This window comes from Botryllus schlosseri, chromosome 4, assembly GCF_051294905.1.
Source record: "Botryllus schlosseri isolate E-star chromosome 4, Bs_hap1, whole genome shotgun sequence".
In the NCBI taxonomy this organism is placed as follows: Eukaryota; Metazoa; Chordata; class Ascidiacea; order Stolidobranchia; family Styelidae; genus Botryllus; species Botryllus schlosseri.
Genome location: NC_137239.1, coordinates 356,919 through 371,940, shown reverse-complemented (window position 1 = coordinate 371,940; position 15,022 = coordinate 356,919). Strand labels below are relative to the sequence as shown.

Sequence of the window (15,022 nt, the reverse complement as noted above, 5' to 3'; positions counted from 1 at the left end):
TAGAGAATGCCAATAATGATTGGAATCATTATTCACCACGATTGAGGCACAGCTTAACCTGACTCCCCTGGAGTCACTGTGTGCATTATGAATATAATCTGTCCAGTCAATCTTTTCACTGCGTGTATCGTTATATCGCCGCACTTAGCTTACCTGACTTCATATCTATAACTTATTTATGGTCACACACTTCACAATAAAGCCCCTAGGCTTTCCTTTAAGAATCATTGACAGACAATAGAGTGATTCAAAATCTTTTTCTGGGCTTATTACAACGATTCGCGGAACCACATTCGATAGAGACAGTAGTGTATAAGGTACATTTGTGTCGCTTCCAATCTTCATTTCGCTGGCTGCATTCTGAAAAGCCATTGTCATATTGGAGTAGTTTATGAGGTTAGCCGCCTGGATCAACTCACTTGTAACACATTGTAAGCGATCCTGACCATGTACCGTCTTGTCTGCATATGCGCTGTTGGATACGCCTTGGTAGATAACCCACGTTGCATTCGAATATGAGAAACTTGGAAACTTTGTAGGGCGGGATGTTATGATGAACTATGCCGTTGGGAAACGGTTTAGGCTTCTTGCATGATACGCCCGTGCCTAAAAATAAACAAGAATGGATATCTGGCGGCGAACAGATGTAGCATAGTAAGCATTCGAGTAGAGTTTCCCTCTACTTTAACCATTTGCATAAGTAAATCTGACGATCTGCTACTCCTATTTGTACTTCGTCATACTTACCTACTTTTCTCTACTTACACTCTGTCAAGTACAATAATTATGTTCCTCCAATGAGAGAGAGATACAGGGACTGAGACGGAGTTTTTTCGACAAAAGTATCTTAATTTAAGCATTCTTAAAATAGTATTTGTCGTTGCCTATATCTCATTTTATTTTTACACGGTATATAATCCCTTTGCATTCTTGTAATTAATTTGAGTTCTTTCTTTGGAGCAATTGCATGTTGCTGTCAAAGACTAAATTCAGTAGTGGACTTTGAGAACCTATTTATGCATTCTATTCACCGCTCCTCACCCACTTGAGTGGTTTCCAAGGCGAACGTATTCATCCACTACTTGAAGTAGTTTTGGGATGTTTTAAAGGCACTACTTCTCTTGTACTTGAGAAAGTTCTGCTGTCGCTATTTCTAATTCTACTTGAGAAACGTTCTCGGTTGCTATGACCACGTCCGAACATAAATGCAGGGTATTTGCTCATTCGGATGAAATGATATTTACGTACGCCTGCAGCCAATCCCTATCCTCCATCCATCTCCAGCGAAACCTTTCTTGCAGACACACGACGAGCCCAATGCCGTTTCGAAACAATCCGCATTTTCGTCACATATCGGATCTTTACAGGATTCCACTACAATACAAGACTCCAATCATTTTCAACTCTAATGTTCAAAATTCCAAAATTGACTTCAATTCGGAATTGGAAAGAAATACAACCAAAGTCCAAATCTTTTCATATCAATTCACAGTCCATAATCACAGGAATGGTAAATGCGTGATATTTTGTAACACCATGGACGGTTGGAAATATTCGGAGTGTGCAGTTTGTGAGATAGGTCCAATGGAGCACACAACATCCAGTTTAAACAATTTTAGTCTCGATCGAGCGGACAGTACAGAAGACCGCGGATTAACCATCTCTTTACGCGTTACAAACCCCTTCACAGAGGTAACCACCATTGCATGACAATCAACTTCTAATATCGAAACACTGCCCCTGTTTGACGAAAATCACTGGTTGAGCGACGACTAGCGCTGGGCACACAATGATAGGAATACTCGGATCTGAATTGAGTAATGATGGGAATGATTGGAGTCGAGCAATGAGAGATGAGTCTTTCGCGTACTGATCTTACACGCTCCTTGCCGCTAAGAGGCAATCTATCAACGGAAATTGCAATGTTTGTACATCAAGTTCGGCTTTTTTCGCATTATACAGTTTCAGTGAACAATTGAATTGTATATTCATATTGAAATAGACCCGGATATTTTCGGCTGACACTCGTCAGAGGTAATCGTCAGCAACTAGTAGAGAATTGGAAAGAATATTGTATATCAACAATTGTGTCACAAAATATGACGTCACCAGCATGAAATTTCGAATGAGAGAGCGTTCAATCCACTATTTGCAGGTGGTTCACGAATTTCCTTTGTTGACAGAGTTTGGGTTAGTGTATCTTGATAAAAGTCCTCCTCAAGGCACACAAATGGAAGTGTAGACGGCCCCTCCCAACGACGCAAAATCGGTCATCTCGATAATTATTCGCAGAAATCGGATTATCTAACAGTTACAGTGTAAAGCATTTTCAGGAATCATAAATTTAGATTAGAAGTAAATGAGACGATGAAAACAATTGATAAATTAGATCAGAATTAGAATTACCGACGTTAGTAGTATAGTAGATCGCTCGTGACCTGGCAGGGGCTCTTATGGGTGCGGTGGCGAGCGGCTGGGAAATCGGGGTGGCGAGCGGCTCTCATTTCTTATGGGTGCGGTGGCGAACGGCTATTGCGTCTTATGGCGGGGGTGGCAAGCGGCTCTTATTTCTTACGGCGGGGGTCGCAAGCGGCTGGGAAACCCGGGGTGGCAAGCGGCTCTTTTGTCTTATGGCGGGGGTGGCAAGCGGCTATTGTGTCTTGTGGTCGCACGGTAACCCTTTTCAGAATAGGGATCGGTCGCATGCGGCTTCATTGTTGGTATGTCGTACTTCGTGTTGAATATGTATCAAGTAAATAGTCACGTGATTGATCCTTAGTTTATGTGTATAATCCAAATTATTAAATATGACCGATTCGAGTTAATCCCAACGTTTACGGTGAATACGACTTCAATATATCGTTATTCTTATGGTGGAGGTGGCATGCGGCTATTGCGTCTTATGGATGCGGCGGTGATTCGTACTTTCGGGTATAGACTGCGAGTGGCATGTCGTACTTTTAGCAAAAAAGGTGTGAAATAGTTTGCTAAATCTAGGAATCACTTGCTTGGTAATATTTTGGTAATTAGTTGGACACAGAGCCGGCGTAGACGGCCATTCGAATACCAACAATATCCGCGTTCACATTGTAACACTTCAAAAAGGTGTGAAATATTTGTAAAATCGTACGAGCGCTCACAAGATAACACGTCAGACATAGCCATCTCTCGCGGTTTGGTGTTACAGAGGTAGGAATCACGCGCAAGTAATATTTTGTCACAGAACTGGCGTTGACGGTGATTCCAATACCAGCAAAAGCCGCGTTCTCAAACTAACACTTCAAAAAGGAGTGAAATAGGTTGCAAATCCCGCGATCGCTGACAAGATAACACCTCAGACATAGCGATCACTTGTGACTTGCTGTTACATACAATCCAATCGCCACAATGTAATATTTTGATAATCAGTATGTCACAGAACTGGATTTCACTGGTAAAATTTAATAACTAACGAATAACAGAACCGTCGCAGACGGTGATTCAAATACCGACAAATTTCCACTTATTTCTGACCCAACCCTAATCCTCTGTGAAGTTGACGCTTATTCAAAAAGGTGTGAAATAATTGTAAAATCCTACGTCGGTGACGCGATAATGCATCAGACATAGCGATCTAGGTATAGTACGGTGTCGGAATCCATTCGCGAGATGTTCTATAGGTATATTGAGGTAATTCGAAACGAAATATTTTGACTTGGCGTAGTGTGAGTTGAAATAGGATTGACAAACATGACTACCATCTATGCAAGTGCCATTTCGAAATTATACGCACAATGATTTGAAACAAATAATGAAACATTACAACTCTATTCACGATCCGGCTTTCCGTTTGTCGAAGATACATTTTAACACCTTACCATACTCAAAAGAATTATTCACAACATTAACCGATGTTAAAAATATAGTTTTAACTTACTTGATTATATCACTACAACTCGCAAACTTGAATTAATTCATCCTGGTTGTATTCATATGACCGATAATTTTTATTCAACTGTAAAGGTCGTTCCTATTCTGTAAGACAAAGTATTTACTAATCGGTACATATACGAATTGACATAACCTATTACATTTTGAGTATACGAGATTTGAATGTCTGAACAATATCTGAGAATTAAATGATCACAAGTGAATCCGTATATTACAGCGTAAAAGATGTTGGAATGTCAGCAACTCTGTACGGTCATAGTTACTACCACGAATTTACCCGGCCAACTCGTCATGATCATTCCTGAAATCAACACAAACATGACCACTGACTTGAGTTAACCACAAACATCATAAAGTTTTAAATCCACTTGTAGCTTACGTATCATTTGAATGCGGGTTATGTTTTATTGCAATTGAGTTAACGGAAATAGTATTAAGGCTCGATATTTTAACATTTTACCATACTCAGTCAATCAGGAAAACCTTGTCAAGTAAATCCGTTTGTAACTTACCCGACCAACTCAAACAGTATCAGTATGAAAAACAGCCAAGCATACACGAGTCCATACAATCACTAAAACCTAAAATCCATAACAAGTTCGGTTTTACTCATATCCCTACGACGCATCTTTTTTTTATTCAACTTTAAAAGTCGTTACTATTCTGTAAGATAGAGGAATTACTACGCGGTATATTCTTCAAGACAAAGTAATTATTACTCGATATATTTTGTAAGACAAAAGTAATTACCACTCGGTGCAGGTGACTTGAGATTAACATAATATGTTTGAGTATACGAGATTTGAAAGTCTGATCAACGTATAGTTGCGACTTCATTTCTTACAATCGAACGCTGGTGTTATATCGAAAGTTACCATTCTGTAAACATAAGGATTGATACATTGATGTGCCATACGTAATAGTTGATCATGACTTGATTATTAAATTATTCGTGTTAATTAGACCCGGCGTTGTGGTAAAGGTTATTATGACAACAACAATCTTTTCAGTACCGTTGTTATTAACATATCGAGTTGTAAAACTATGCGTGTCTGAAATGTTCATGATTGAAAAATTATTCCACCTTGATACATATCACTCTGCGTATCGCGGATATCAGAAAATATTTTACAAATGTAATTGTTTCCAGTAACCAAGACTCAAGATGAAACAACGATTTCGTTTGCTGATTAACAACCGGTGCAATACTTTATTGTCTGCGACATCGAATTGAAACATACGCACATTACGCAGTACGAAAATATCACTTTGGGCTCCGGGGCGGTGTCATTTAATCTGTGTTAAACTCTGTTCACACTCTCTGTCGAAAATGCGTGAAATGTAAAAACATTACGAGGTCACAATCTAAGACTTTGATCTTCAAAAAAGTAACTAGAGGTATCTTTACTGGATGGATTCTATTCAACTGGTCTTGGTTAATACAAAACCCATAACAATAATATCGAAGTATGTGCTACACTGAAATCTACAAAAATGTGTTTGTATTGCTGTTCATAGTAGCGATATCGATTTGAACCTCCAGAATAATTGTCATCATGTAACCAAACTAAGGAAAGTTGTTGTCAATTTGTATGATGTTCACTGAATGCGTACTAGAACTAATTGTGTAACGCACACGATCAGAGAAATTGGAAATTTTCCCATTGTCATTCGTCACAATACTCGGCTACTAAAATACGTTACTTGGATGTGATTGAATCGCTGGTAGTTAACTCGATAAATCAAACCCCTAAGAAATTTCACTCACTCATTGGATGTTAAACAGTGTCGCCTAATCGGCGTGGGTCGCTTTTTCTAAATACAAATCATACCTGACCATCGCTGATAATTAGCTCGGTAAATCAAACCCTTAAGAAATTTTACTCACTCGTTGGATATTGAACAGTGTCATCTAATCGGTGTAGATCCTTTTACTAAATGTAAATCATATTGGGTCCAGCAGAAAAATTTTTCACCCACTCGGAAATGAAACCAATGTGTTGGTCTCCATTCGATATTTTGTTTGGGTCAAATTGCAATGAACACATTTGAGTGGTTGAGCTTTACATCATCAAGCTGTCATTTGTAAATCAAGATTTCGGTAAACTTGTAAATGTATCGTTCAACTAACCGACATTTAGTGATTGGTGAACATACCAAACGATACACATCCACCTCGAAATACTCCGTTGATCGTAATTTCCATCATCGTAATAATCGAAGTACATTTGTGTCGAATTCGTAACAACCGACTTTTCTATGACATGATAAATTTTTGACAAGTTATACTTAGATGGTTGGTACATATCGCAAAAAATAATATACCATTCATATTGATACTGTTACTCCATTGATCGGTATTTCAAACGAGTCGATTTTCAAACGAGTAAAATTTATTACTTGAGCTACTAGGCTTACTACATTTAGACGTAAACTCACCCGTCTTTCAAAACCGCAACAAACAATGATAAAAAAGTATGCAATCAAACACAACAAGTTTTACTGTAGGACACTAATTATTATCCCACATAACTCATTTCTTACCGAAGGCATATGAATGTAGCGTACCGCTCCATGATTGACCTATAATTACCCTCGCTGATTACTGATTGTGTTACTGCTACGTCTTGTTGTGTTGTACTCTTTTGTGCAGTCGCTTTTAGTCACCGTCCGAGCCAGTCGATCTCCTAGTCTCCGTCGGACGAGCATCATTGACTTATCGAGCCGCGGACCAAGAAGAACGCGCGCCCACGACAGAGCACGCTATATTTTGGTGACCCCGACGTGATTTCGTTTGCCGACGTGATTTCGTTTGCCGACGTGATTTTGCTAGCCTTCTAGCCGACGTGATGTTTCTGGAAGGCATATGAAATATATTCATGTTACACGAAAATACTCGATATTCCCATGCTACAATCCTGTACAATGATTGGCGGTGCTTTCAAACTGTTTCAATGTCACAAGAACTTTATTGTCTGAATGGTTGTTCATGTATCTTAATAATCAAATAGTTCAACACAGAACGAGTACTAACAGAAACATCACAGTTGTTTACACAAAAGTTTGTATGTGCGCAGTATGCGAATACCACGTGTAAGTCCAGCACAATTGCAGTATCCAGCCGAGATTAGTTAACACCAATTTATTACAACGGAGCCACGTAAACTTTCGTGAATGTAAGGCATACTCACTTCTCGAGATTCTGTCAATGTCATAGCAATAAACCAGCTACTCCAACAACAGAGTATATACGTTTTCTAGTAACGACTCTCGAATCTTACACACAGATCAATCTACTTTGCTAACGAAAAGTGCTGAGTCATCACATGATTATCCTCACAACAACCAGTAGATGGAGCTGTATTAAAATGTTCCTAACCCTCTGCACACCAGTGACAAATTGTTTTGTGAATCGAGTTGTTGTTCAGCATCAAGTCTCCACGTTGAAGCATACATTAAAACAGTGCAATCCAATTAAAACCACGAATCTATTTTCATTTCCTCACAAACTGCCACATACAGAAAAATAAATTTTATTTTCCCAAACCATACTTGTAACCAATCGCTTTCATTAAACACACAACACCATAATAGTATTTACTTTCTACAACATAGACATTCCGATGTAGTCAAGAAATATTTTTATTAATCAAAATCATCGACTTCTGTTTACGGCGTTAGTGTGTGCATGTCATACATGTGGGGTCCGTATTAAAATGGAAACGAAACGACTGAATGTAAGGAGATAGAAGCCTATCGCATAGATTTACATGTGGTCTTCGCTACGGTTTCAAAAAACGAACCATCTCTTTTGCATTGATCGAGACCGAGCAAGTTGGTTAATGGCCATGATTGTGTTTGTCATATGCGAATGATAGGGTTACTGTCAAATCTACATAGAACAACCTTCTGGCACTCATAATAGCAATTTAATTCTATCCCTTCATAATTGTATACTCACGACAAGTATATTGTACAACTCGACAGCTACGTTTAACAAGACCAACGACACTGAACCCACGACGTTTGCCTATGTAAAATTACCACTTTCACTTGGCAGTCCATCGTTTACCTGACTAAACATATCATTTTCCTTTGGAGATCTGACGTTTACCCAGAGTAAGAAACCATTTTTACTTGGAAATATATTTTTTTCCCGAGTAACAAACCTTTTTCACTTGGAAATATATTTTTTCCCTGAGCAACAAACAATTTTCACTTGGAGATATATTTTTTTCCCGGGTAACAAACCTTTTTCGCTTGGAAATATATTTTTCCCTGGGTTACAAACCTTTTTCACTTGGAAATATATGTTTTCTCTGAGCAACAAACCATTTTCACTTGGAAAAATACTTTTAACTAGAGTAACTAATCATTTTCTTTTAGAAATATATTTTCTACCTGGGTAACAAACCCTTTTCGTTTGGAAAACTATCATTTACCTGAGCCTTGAGAACGTGAATTTGTGTCCCATGATGTTTGTGCACCGACACATTGTATGTACACCTCGTTTACGCGAATACTTGTGAACAATCGTGACGTACTTGGTGTGATGGTGTATGCATTGGTATTTTCCACGGAGACAAAACACGGGCTGTAACATGTTTACTTGAATATTGGTCGTTGGTTCATGAGTGAATATCCGGATCTGGTCAACACACTTTCTCAGATTAGTGATCCGGTTTCAGCTGACTGGAGCGACATGCATTGACTAGTAAAGACACAATATAGTAAACAGACCCGAGGAAACTCGCAAGTAACCCGGAGTTGTTAGCCCGATGGAAACATAAATTCCTCGATTTCCGACCGCCGTTATCTGCGTGCCAAACATTTACCGAAGTCGAGGAGGTGTTTTATTCGGACATTTTGACTCTGGAAAATCCAAAGCACGAACCCGGACATCGCAGACATGTCGAAACATATTGTCCAATTTCCAAAACATACACGTCGATGTACAACAGCACATTGCATGCGGGTAACTGAGGATTTCGATGGGATGCACCAGAACAAGTGAATATGCGATTACACAAATGTATTGGAGTCGTTGTTGGTGTATATTTTATCGCTGCCCGTTGTAACAATATACAAAAATATCAAATTGTCCGGTGTGGCTGTCCGTTTTCAAAACGAAAACCCAGGTAGAAAATATATTTCTAAAAGAAAATGATTAGTTACTCTAGTTAAAAGTATTTTTCCAATTGAAAATGATATTTTACTCACGTAAACGACGGACTACCAAGTGAAAATGGTTTGTTGCTCAGAGAAAAAATATATTTCCAAGTGAAAAAGGTTTGTAACCCAGGGAAAAATATATTTCCAAGCGAAAAAGGTTTGTTACCCGGGAAAAAAATATATCTCCAAGTGAAAATTGTTTGTTGCTCAGGGAAAAAATATATTTCCAAGTGAAAAAGGTTTGTTACTCGGGGAAAAAATATATTTCTAAGTGAAAATGGTTTCTTACTCTGGGTAAACGTCAGATCTCCAAATGAAAATGATATGTTTAGTCAGGTAAACGATGGACTGCCAAGTGAAAGTGGTAATTTTACATAGGTAAACGTCGTGGGTTCAGTGTCGTTGGTCTTGTTAAACGTAGCTGTCGAGTTGTACAATATACTTGTCGTGAGTATGCAATTATGAAGGGATAGAATTAAATTGCTATTATGAGTGCCAGAAGGTTGTTCTATGTAGATTTGACAGTAACCCTATCATTCGCATATGACAAACTCAATCATGGCCATTAACCAACTTGCTCGGTCTCGATCAATGCAAAAGAGATGGTTCGTTTTTTGAAACCGTAGCGAAGACCACATGTAAATCTATGCGATAGGCTTCTATCTCCTTACATTCAGTCGTTTTGTTTCCATTTTAATACGGACCCCACATGTATGACATGCACACACTAACGCCGTAAACAGAAGTCGATGATTTTGATTAATAAAAATATTTCTTGACTACATCGGAATGTCTATGTTGTAGAAAGTAAATACTATTATGGTGTTGTGTGTTTAATGAAAGCGATTGGTTACAAGTATGGTTTGGGAAAATAAAATTTATTTTTCTGTATGTGGCAGTTTGTGAGGAAATGAAAATAGATTCGTGGTTTTAATTGGATTGCACTGTTTTAATGTATGCTTCAACATGGAGACTTGATGCTGAACAACAACTCGATTCACAAAACAATTTGTCACTGGTGTGCAGAGGGTTAGGAACATTTTAATACAGCTCCATCTACTGGTTGTTGTGAGGATAATCATGTGATGACTCAGCACTTTTCGTTAGCAAAGTAGATTGATCTGTGTGTAAGATTCGAGAGTCGTTACTAGAAAACGTATATACTCTGTTGTTGGAGTAGCTGGTTTATTGCTATGACATTGACAGAATCTCGAGAAGTGAGTATGCCTTACATTCACGAAAGTTTACGTGGCTCCGTTGTAATAAATTGGTGTTAACTAATCTCGGCTGGATACTGCAATTGTGCTGGACTTACACGTGGTATTCGCATACTGCGCACATACAAACTTTTGTGTAAACAACTGTGATGTTTCTGTTAGTACTCGTTCTGTGTTGAACTATTTGATTATTAAGATACATGAACAACCATTCAGACAATAAAGTTCTTGTGACATTGAAACAGTTTGAAAGCACCGCCAATCATTGTACAGGATTGTAGCATGGGAATATCGAGTATTTTCGTGTAACATGAATATATTTCATATAGCGTGCTCTGTCGTGGGCGCGCGTTCTTCTTGGTCCGCGGCTCTATAAGTCAAAGTAGACAAGTCCGCATTGCTCTTTTAATAAAACAACTAAAACATGACGATGCTCGTCCGACGGAGACTAGGAGATCGACTGGCTCGGACGGTGACTAAAAGCGACTGCACAAAAGAGTACAACACAACAAGACGTAGCAGTAACATAATCAGTAATCAGCGAGGGTAATTATAGGTCAATCATGGAGTGGTACGCTACAAGGGCCCCCTGGTTGATAAAAGCTTTAGGATAATATGGAAACGATACAACGATTCAACTACTAAGTGAAGCACCCTATCAGCATGACACGGTAGTGATTACAGACTAAAATTCGAATACTTAGTACTACTCTAATGGTTTAACGGCGAACGAAAGTGGGGTGGATATGGTGGTAAAGACATGAACGACAAAATAATGCTTTAGCGATAAATATACAATAAACAGTGTGAAGTAGACAGTAGACACGTTTTATATGACATACAAAGAGGTGAATAAGTATGTGGCGAAACTATTATAAGTGATGACGGAAAAGTGAACGAGTATCACACTAAATATACAATTCAAATACTGGTGACAACACAAAATCATTCAAGTGACGTGGGGTACGAATAATACGGCCACTGGCATATTAACAAAGACAATCCGTTGAGGCGTCATGCGGACAGTTATTCGTTCGAATTATGAAAAAAGATGTCAGTGCGGATCAAAACTTGATGTGGACAGAATAAACTGGATCGAGTGATGTACATTTCAATGCACGTGTGCGTAATTGTATAATCGTTTGGGGTGCGTGATTTTGAATTCGAAGTGTGATTCTGAATTAGAATTGAAGTGATCTGAAATCTGCACAACCCAGAAAAAGAGCGTTTGGATTTACTAGTGCAGCCGGTACAATCGCAGTGAATCGTGAATAATACTAGAAGAGGGATTCACTAAATGGCGAGGCAACACATTCAAGTGCCATGCACATAACAGAGCTTCGATGGCGAAAAAGTATAGTTGATCGAGAAACGGTTGAGCGAGATTTTTTTAGAATTGCGCGACTACAAGCGTTGTCTAATCCTATATGGTACGCAAGTAGGTATGGGCTGCGAAAGCTTTTGGGCGTAAGGGATAACGTCATAATTCGCCAACATGAGTCGAAGTTAGCACGATCATATCGCGTGATGAACAACCTTACAATAGTTTTGGGATATGTAACGTCTAGTCGTGACTGATGGCGTAAAACAACGATAAGAATTCATTAACGTCGACTGAGAAACGGTCAATACGCACATGGAACAAATGAATGAATATGCAGATATGGCTAGGGGAACGTCTATCAACATCACGGAGCGGAATTGTTCGACAAGTACACTGGCAATGGATTAAAAGAATCCCTACATTTCGATTGAACTTCGAGCGTTATTGGACCAACACGTTGACGTCGTTGCACGAATTAGTTATGTCGCCCCCATATTTCACAAGTCGTGTCGTTAAGGTTCGTGAGAAGTCTAGTAGATTCTCGGATGCGTGAGCGGGTAATGTAGAACAGAACGTCTGCCACATAATACTGAGACGAAGAGCGTTTTCATTCGGAATATGCCTATCAAGGTGATAGGTTAGTTGCAAGTCGTCGCTCGACAAGATTGAGTCAGGGGAGATCTGCGTTTGAGCGCATTTCCCGCTGTTTCTGTCGATGTCGAGGTGATTCGATTCGGTTCGGTTCATGGTCCCATCATGAATAATGGTTCCGTCGGTTGTGTAGAGTTTCGTTCGGCTCATCTTTCGTTCTACAGTTGGAATGCGTAGTTAGACAGATACGGTATAGCTGCCTCTATATCTACGTAGAAAAACAAGTATATCGGTGTCGGGCGATTGAAGATATGAAGTTGCGAAGAGAATTCAGTGTACGTGGTCGCTGTGCTAAGGCTCGGTCATGTCGTCGTCGTGCTGTGAATATGCGAGTCCGCAAGTGATGCAGGAAGTAGTACTGAAGTATTCAGCATGCAGATTTGAGTTGTTCTGGGGTCTTGAATGGACAAAGTCTCAGCGGTAGAAGCGTCGTAACAAAGCAAGTACGTGTAGAAAGGTCCGAATTCCATGTCGTTGAAATCCCGCATCCATGCAAACAGACTATCGATTCCTATGTGGCTAGTGCAAATCTCGTTTTCGCATATCGTGAGTTCATCGCTTTCTATCATTGATCCTGGTCGAGTTTGCGGTATTGCATTTCCAGAAACATCACGTCGGCTAGAAGGCTAGCAAAATCACGTCGGCAAACGAAATCACGTCGGCAAACGAAATCACGTCGGGGTCACCAAAATATAGCGTGCTCTGTCGTGGGCGCGCGTTCTTCTTGGTCCGCGGCTCGATAAGTCAATGATGCTCGTCCGACGGAGACTAGGAGATCGACTGGCTCGGACGGTGACTAAAAGCGACTGCACAAAAGAGTACAACGCAACAAGACGTAGCAGTAACATAATCAGTAATCAGCGAGGGTAATTATAGTTCAATCATGGAGCGGTACGCTACATTCATATGCCTTCGGTAAGAAATGAATTATGTGGGATAATAATTAGTGTCCTACAGTAAAACTTGTTGTGTTTGATTGCATACTTTTTTATCATTGTTTGTTGCGGTTTTGAAAGACGGGTGAGTTTACGTCTAAATGTAGTAAGCCTACTAGCTCAAGTAATAAATTTTACTCGTTTGAAAATCGACTCGTTTGAAATACCGATCAATGGAGTAACAGTATCAATATGAATGGTATATTATTTTTTGCGATATGTACCAACCATCTAAGTATAACTTGTCAAAAATTTATCATGTCATAGAAAAGTCGGTTGTTACGAATTCGACACAAATGTACTTCGATTATTACGATGATGGAAATTACGATCAACGGAGTATTTCGAGGTGGATGTGTATCGTTTGGTATGTTCACCAATCACTAAATGTCGGTTAGTTGAACGATACATTTACAAGTTTACCGAAATCTTGATTTACAAATGACAGCTTGATGATGTAAAGCTCAACCACTCAAATGTGTTCATTGCAATTTGACCCAAACAAAATATCGAATGGAGACCAACACATTGGTTTCATTTCCGAGTGGGTGAAAATTTTTTCTGCTGGACCCAATATGATTTACATTAAGTAAAAGGATCTACACCGATTAGATGACACTGTTCAATATCCAACGAGTGAGTGAAATTTCTTAGGGGTTTGATTTACCGAGTTAATTATCAGCGATGGTCAGGTATGATTTGTATTTAGAAAAAGCGACCCACGCCGATTAGGCGACACTGTTTAACATCCAATGAGTGAGTGAAATTTCTTAGGGGTTTGATTTATCGAGTTAACTACCAGCGATTCAATCACATACAAGTAACGTATTTTAGTAGCCGAGTATTGTGACGAATGACAATGGGAAAATTTCCAATTTCTCTGATCGTGTGCGTTACACAATTAGTTCTAGTACGCATTCAGTGAACATCATACAAATTGACAACAGCTTTCCTTAGTTTGGTTACATGATGACAATTATTCTGGAGGTTCAAATCGATATCGCTACTATGAACAGCAATACAAACACATTTTTGTAGATTTCAGTGTAGCACATACTTCGATATTATTGTTATGGGTTTTGTATTAACCAAGACCAGTTGAATAGAATCCATCCAGTAAAGATACCTCTATTTACTTTTTTGAAGATCAAAGTCTTAGATTGTGACCTCGTAATGTTTTTACATTTCACGCATTTTCGACAGAGAGTGTGAACAGAGTTTAACACAGATTAAATGACACCGCCCCGGAGCCCAAAGTGATATTTTCGTACTGCGTAATGTGCGTATGTTTCAATTCGATGTCGCAGACAATAAAGTATTGCACCGGTTGTTAATCAGCAAACGAAATCGTTGTTTCATCTTGAGTCTTGGTTACTGGAAACAATTACATTTGTAAAATATTTTCTGATATCCGCGATACGCAGAGTGATATGTATCAAGGTGGAATAATTTTTCAATCATGAACATTTCAGACACGCATAGTTTTACAACTCGATATGTTAATAAAAACGGTACTGAAAAGATTGTTGTTGTCATAATAACCTTTACCACAACGCCGGGTCTAATTAACACGAATAATTTAATAATCAAGTCATGATCAACTATTACGTATGGCACATCAATGTATCAATCCTTATGTTTACAGAATGGTAACTTTCGATATAACACCAGCGTTCGATTGTAAGAAATGAAGTCGCAACTATACGTTGATCAGACTTTCAAATCTCGTATACTCAAACATATTATGTTAATCTCAAGTCACCTGCACCGAGTGGTAATTACTTTTGTCTTAC

At 38.9% G+C, this 15,022-nt stretch overlaps 1 protein-coding gene across 6 annotated transcripts in view; it reads right to left on the bottom strand.

Moving 5' to 3' along the window:
- Nucleotides 1–238: 238 nt before the first annotated feature.
- LOC145437836 (sushi, von Willebrand factor type A, EGF and pentraxin domain-containing protein 1-like) overlaps nt 239–15,022 on the bottom strand; it is a 132,890-nt gene continuing 118,106 nt past the window's right edge. For all 6 annotated transcript variants that reach the window (XM_080315142.1, XM_080315147.1, XM_080315146.1 and 3 more), the window contains 3 exons: nt 1,249–1,374; nt 420–606; nt 239–360 (listed from right to left, as the gene is read on the bottom strand). In XM_080315142.1, the coding sequence (XP_080171268.1) occupies nt 342–360; nt 420–606; nt 1,249–1,374 (332 nt within the window). In that variant the 3' untranslated portion in view covers nt 239–341. The remainder of the gene's footprint in view (nt 361–419; nt 607–1,248; nt 1,375–15,022) is intronic.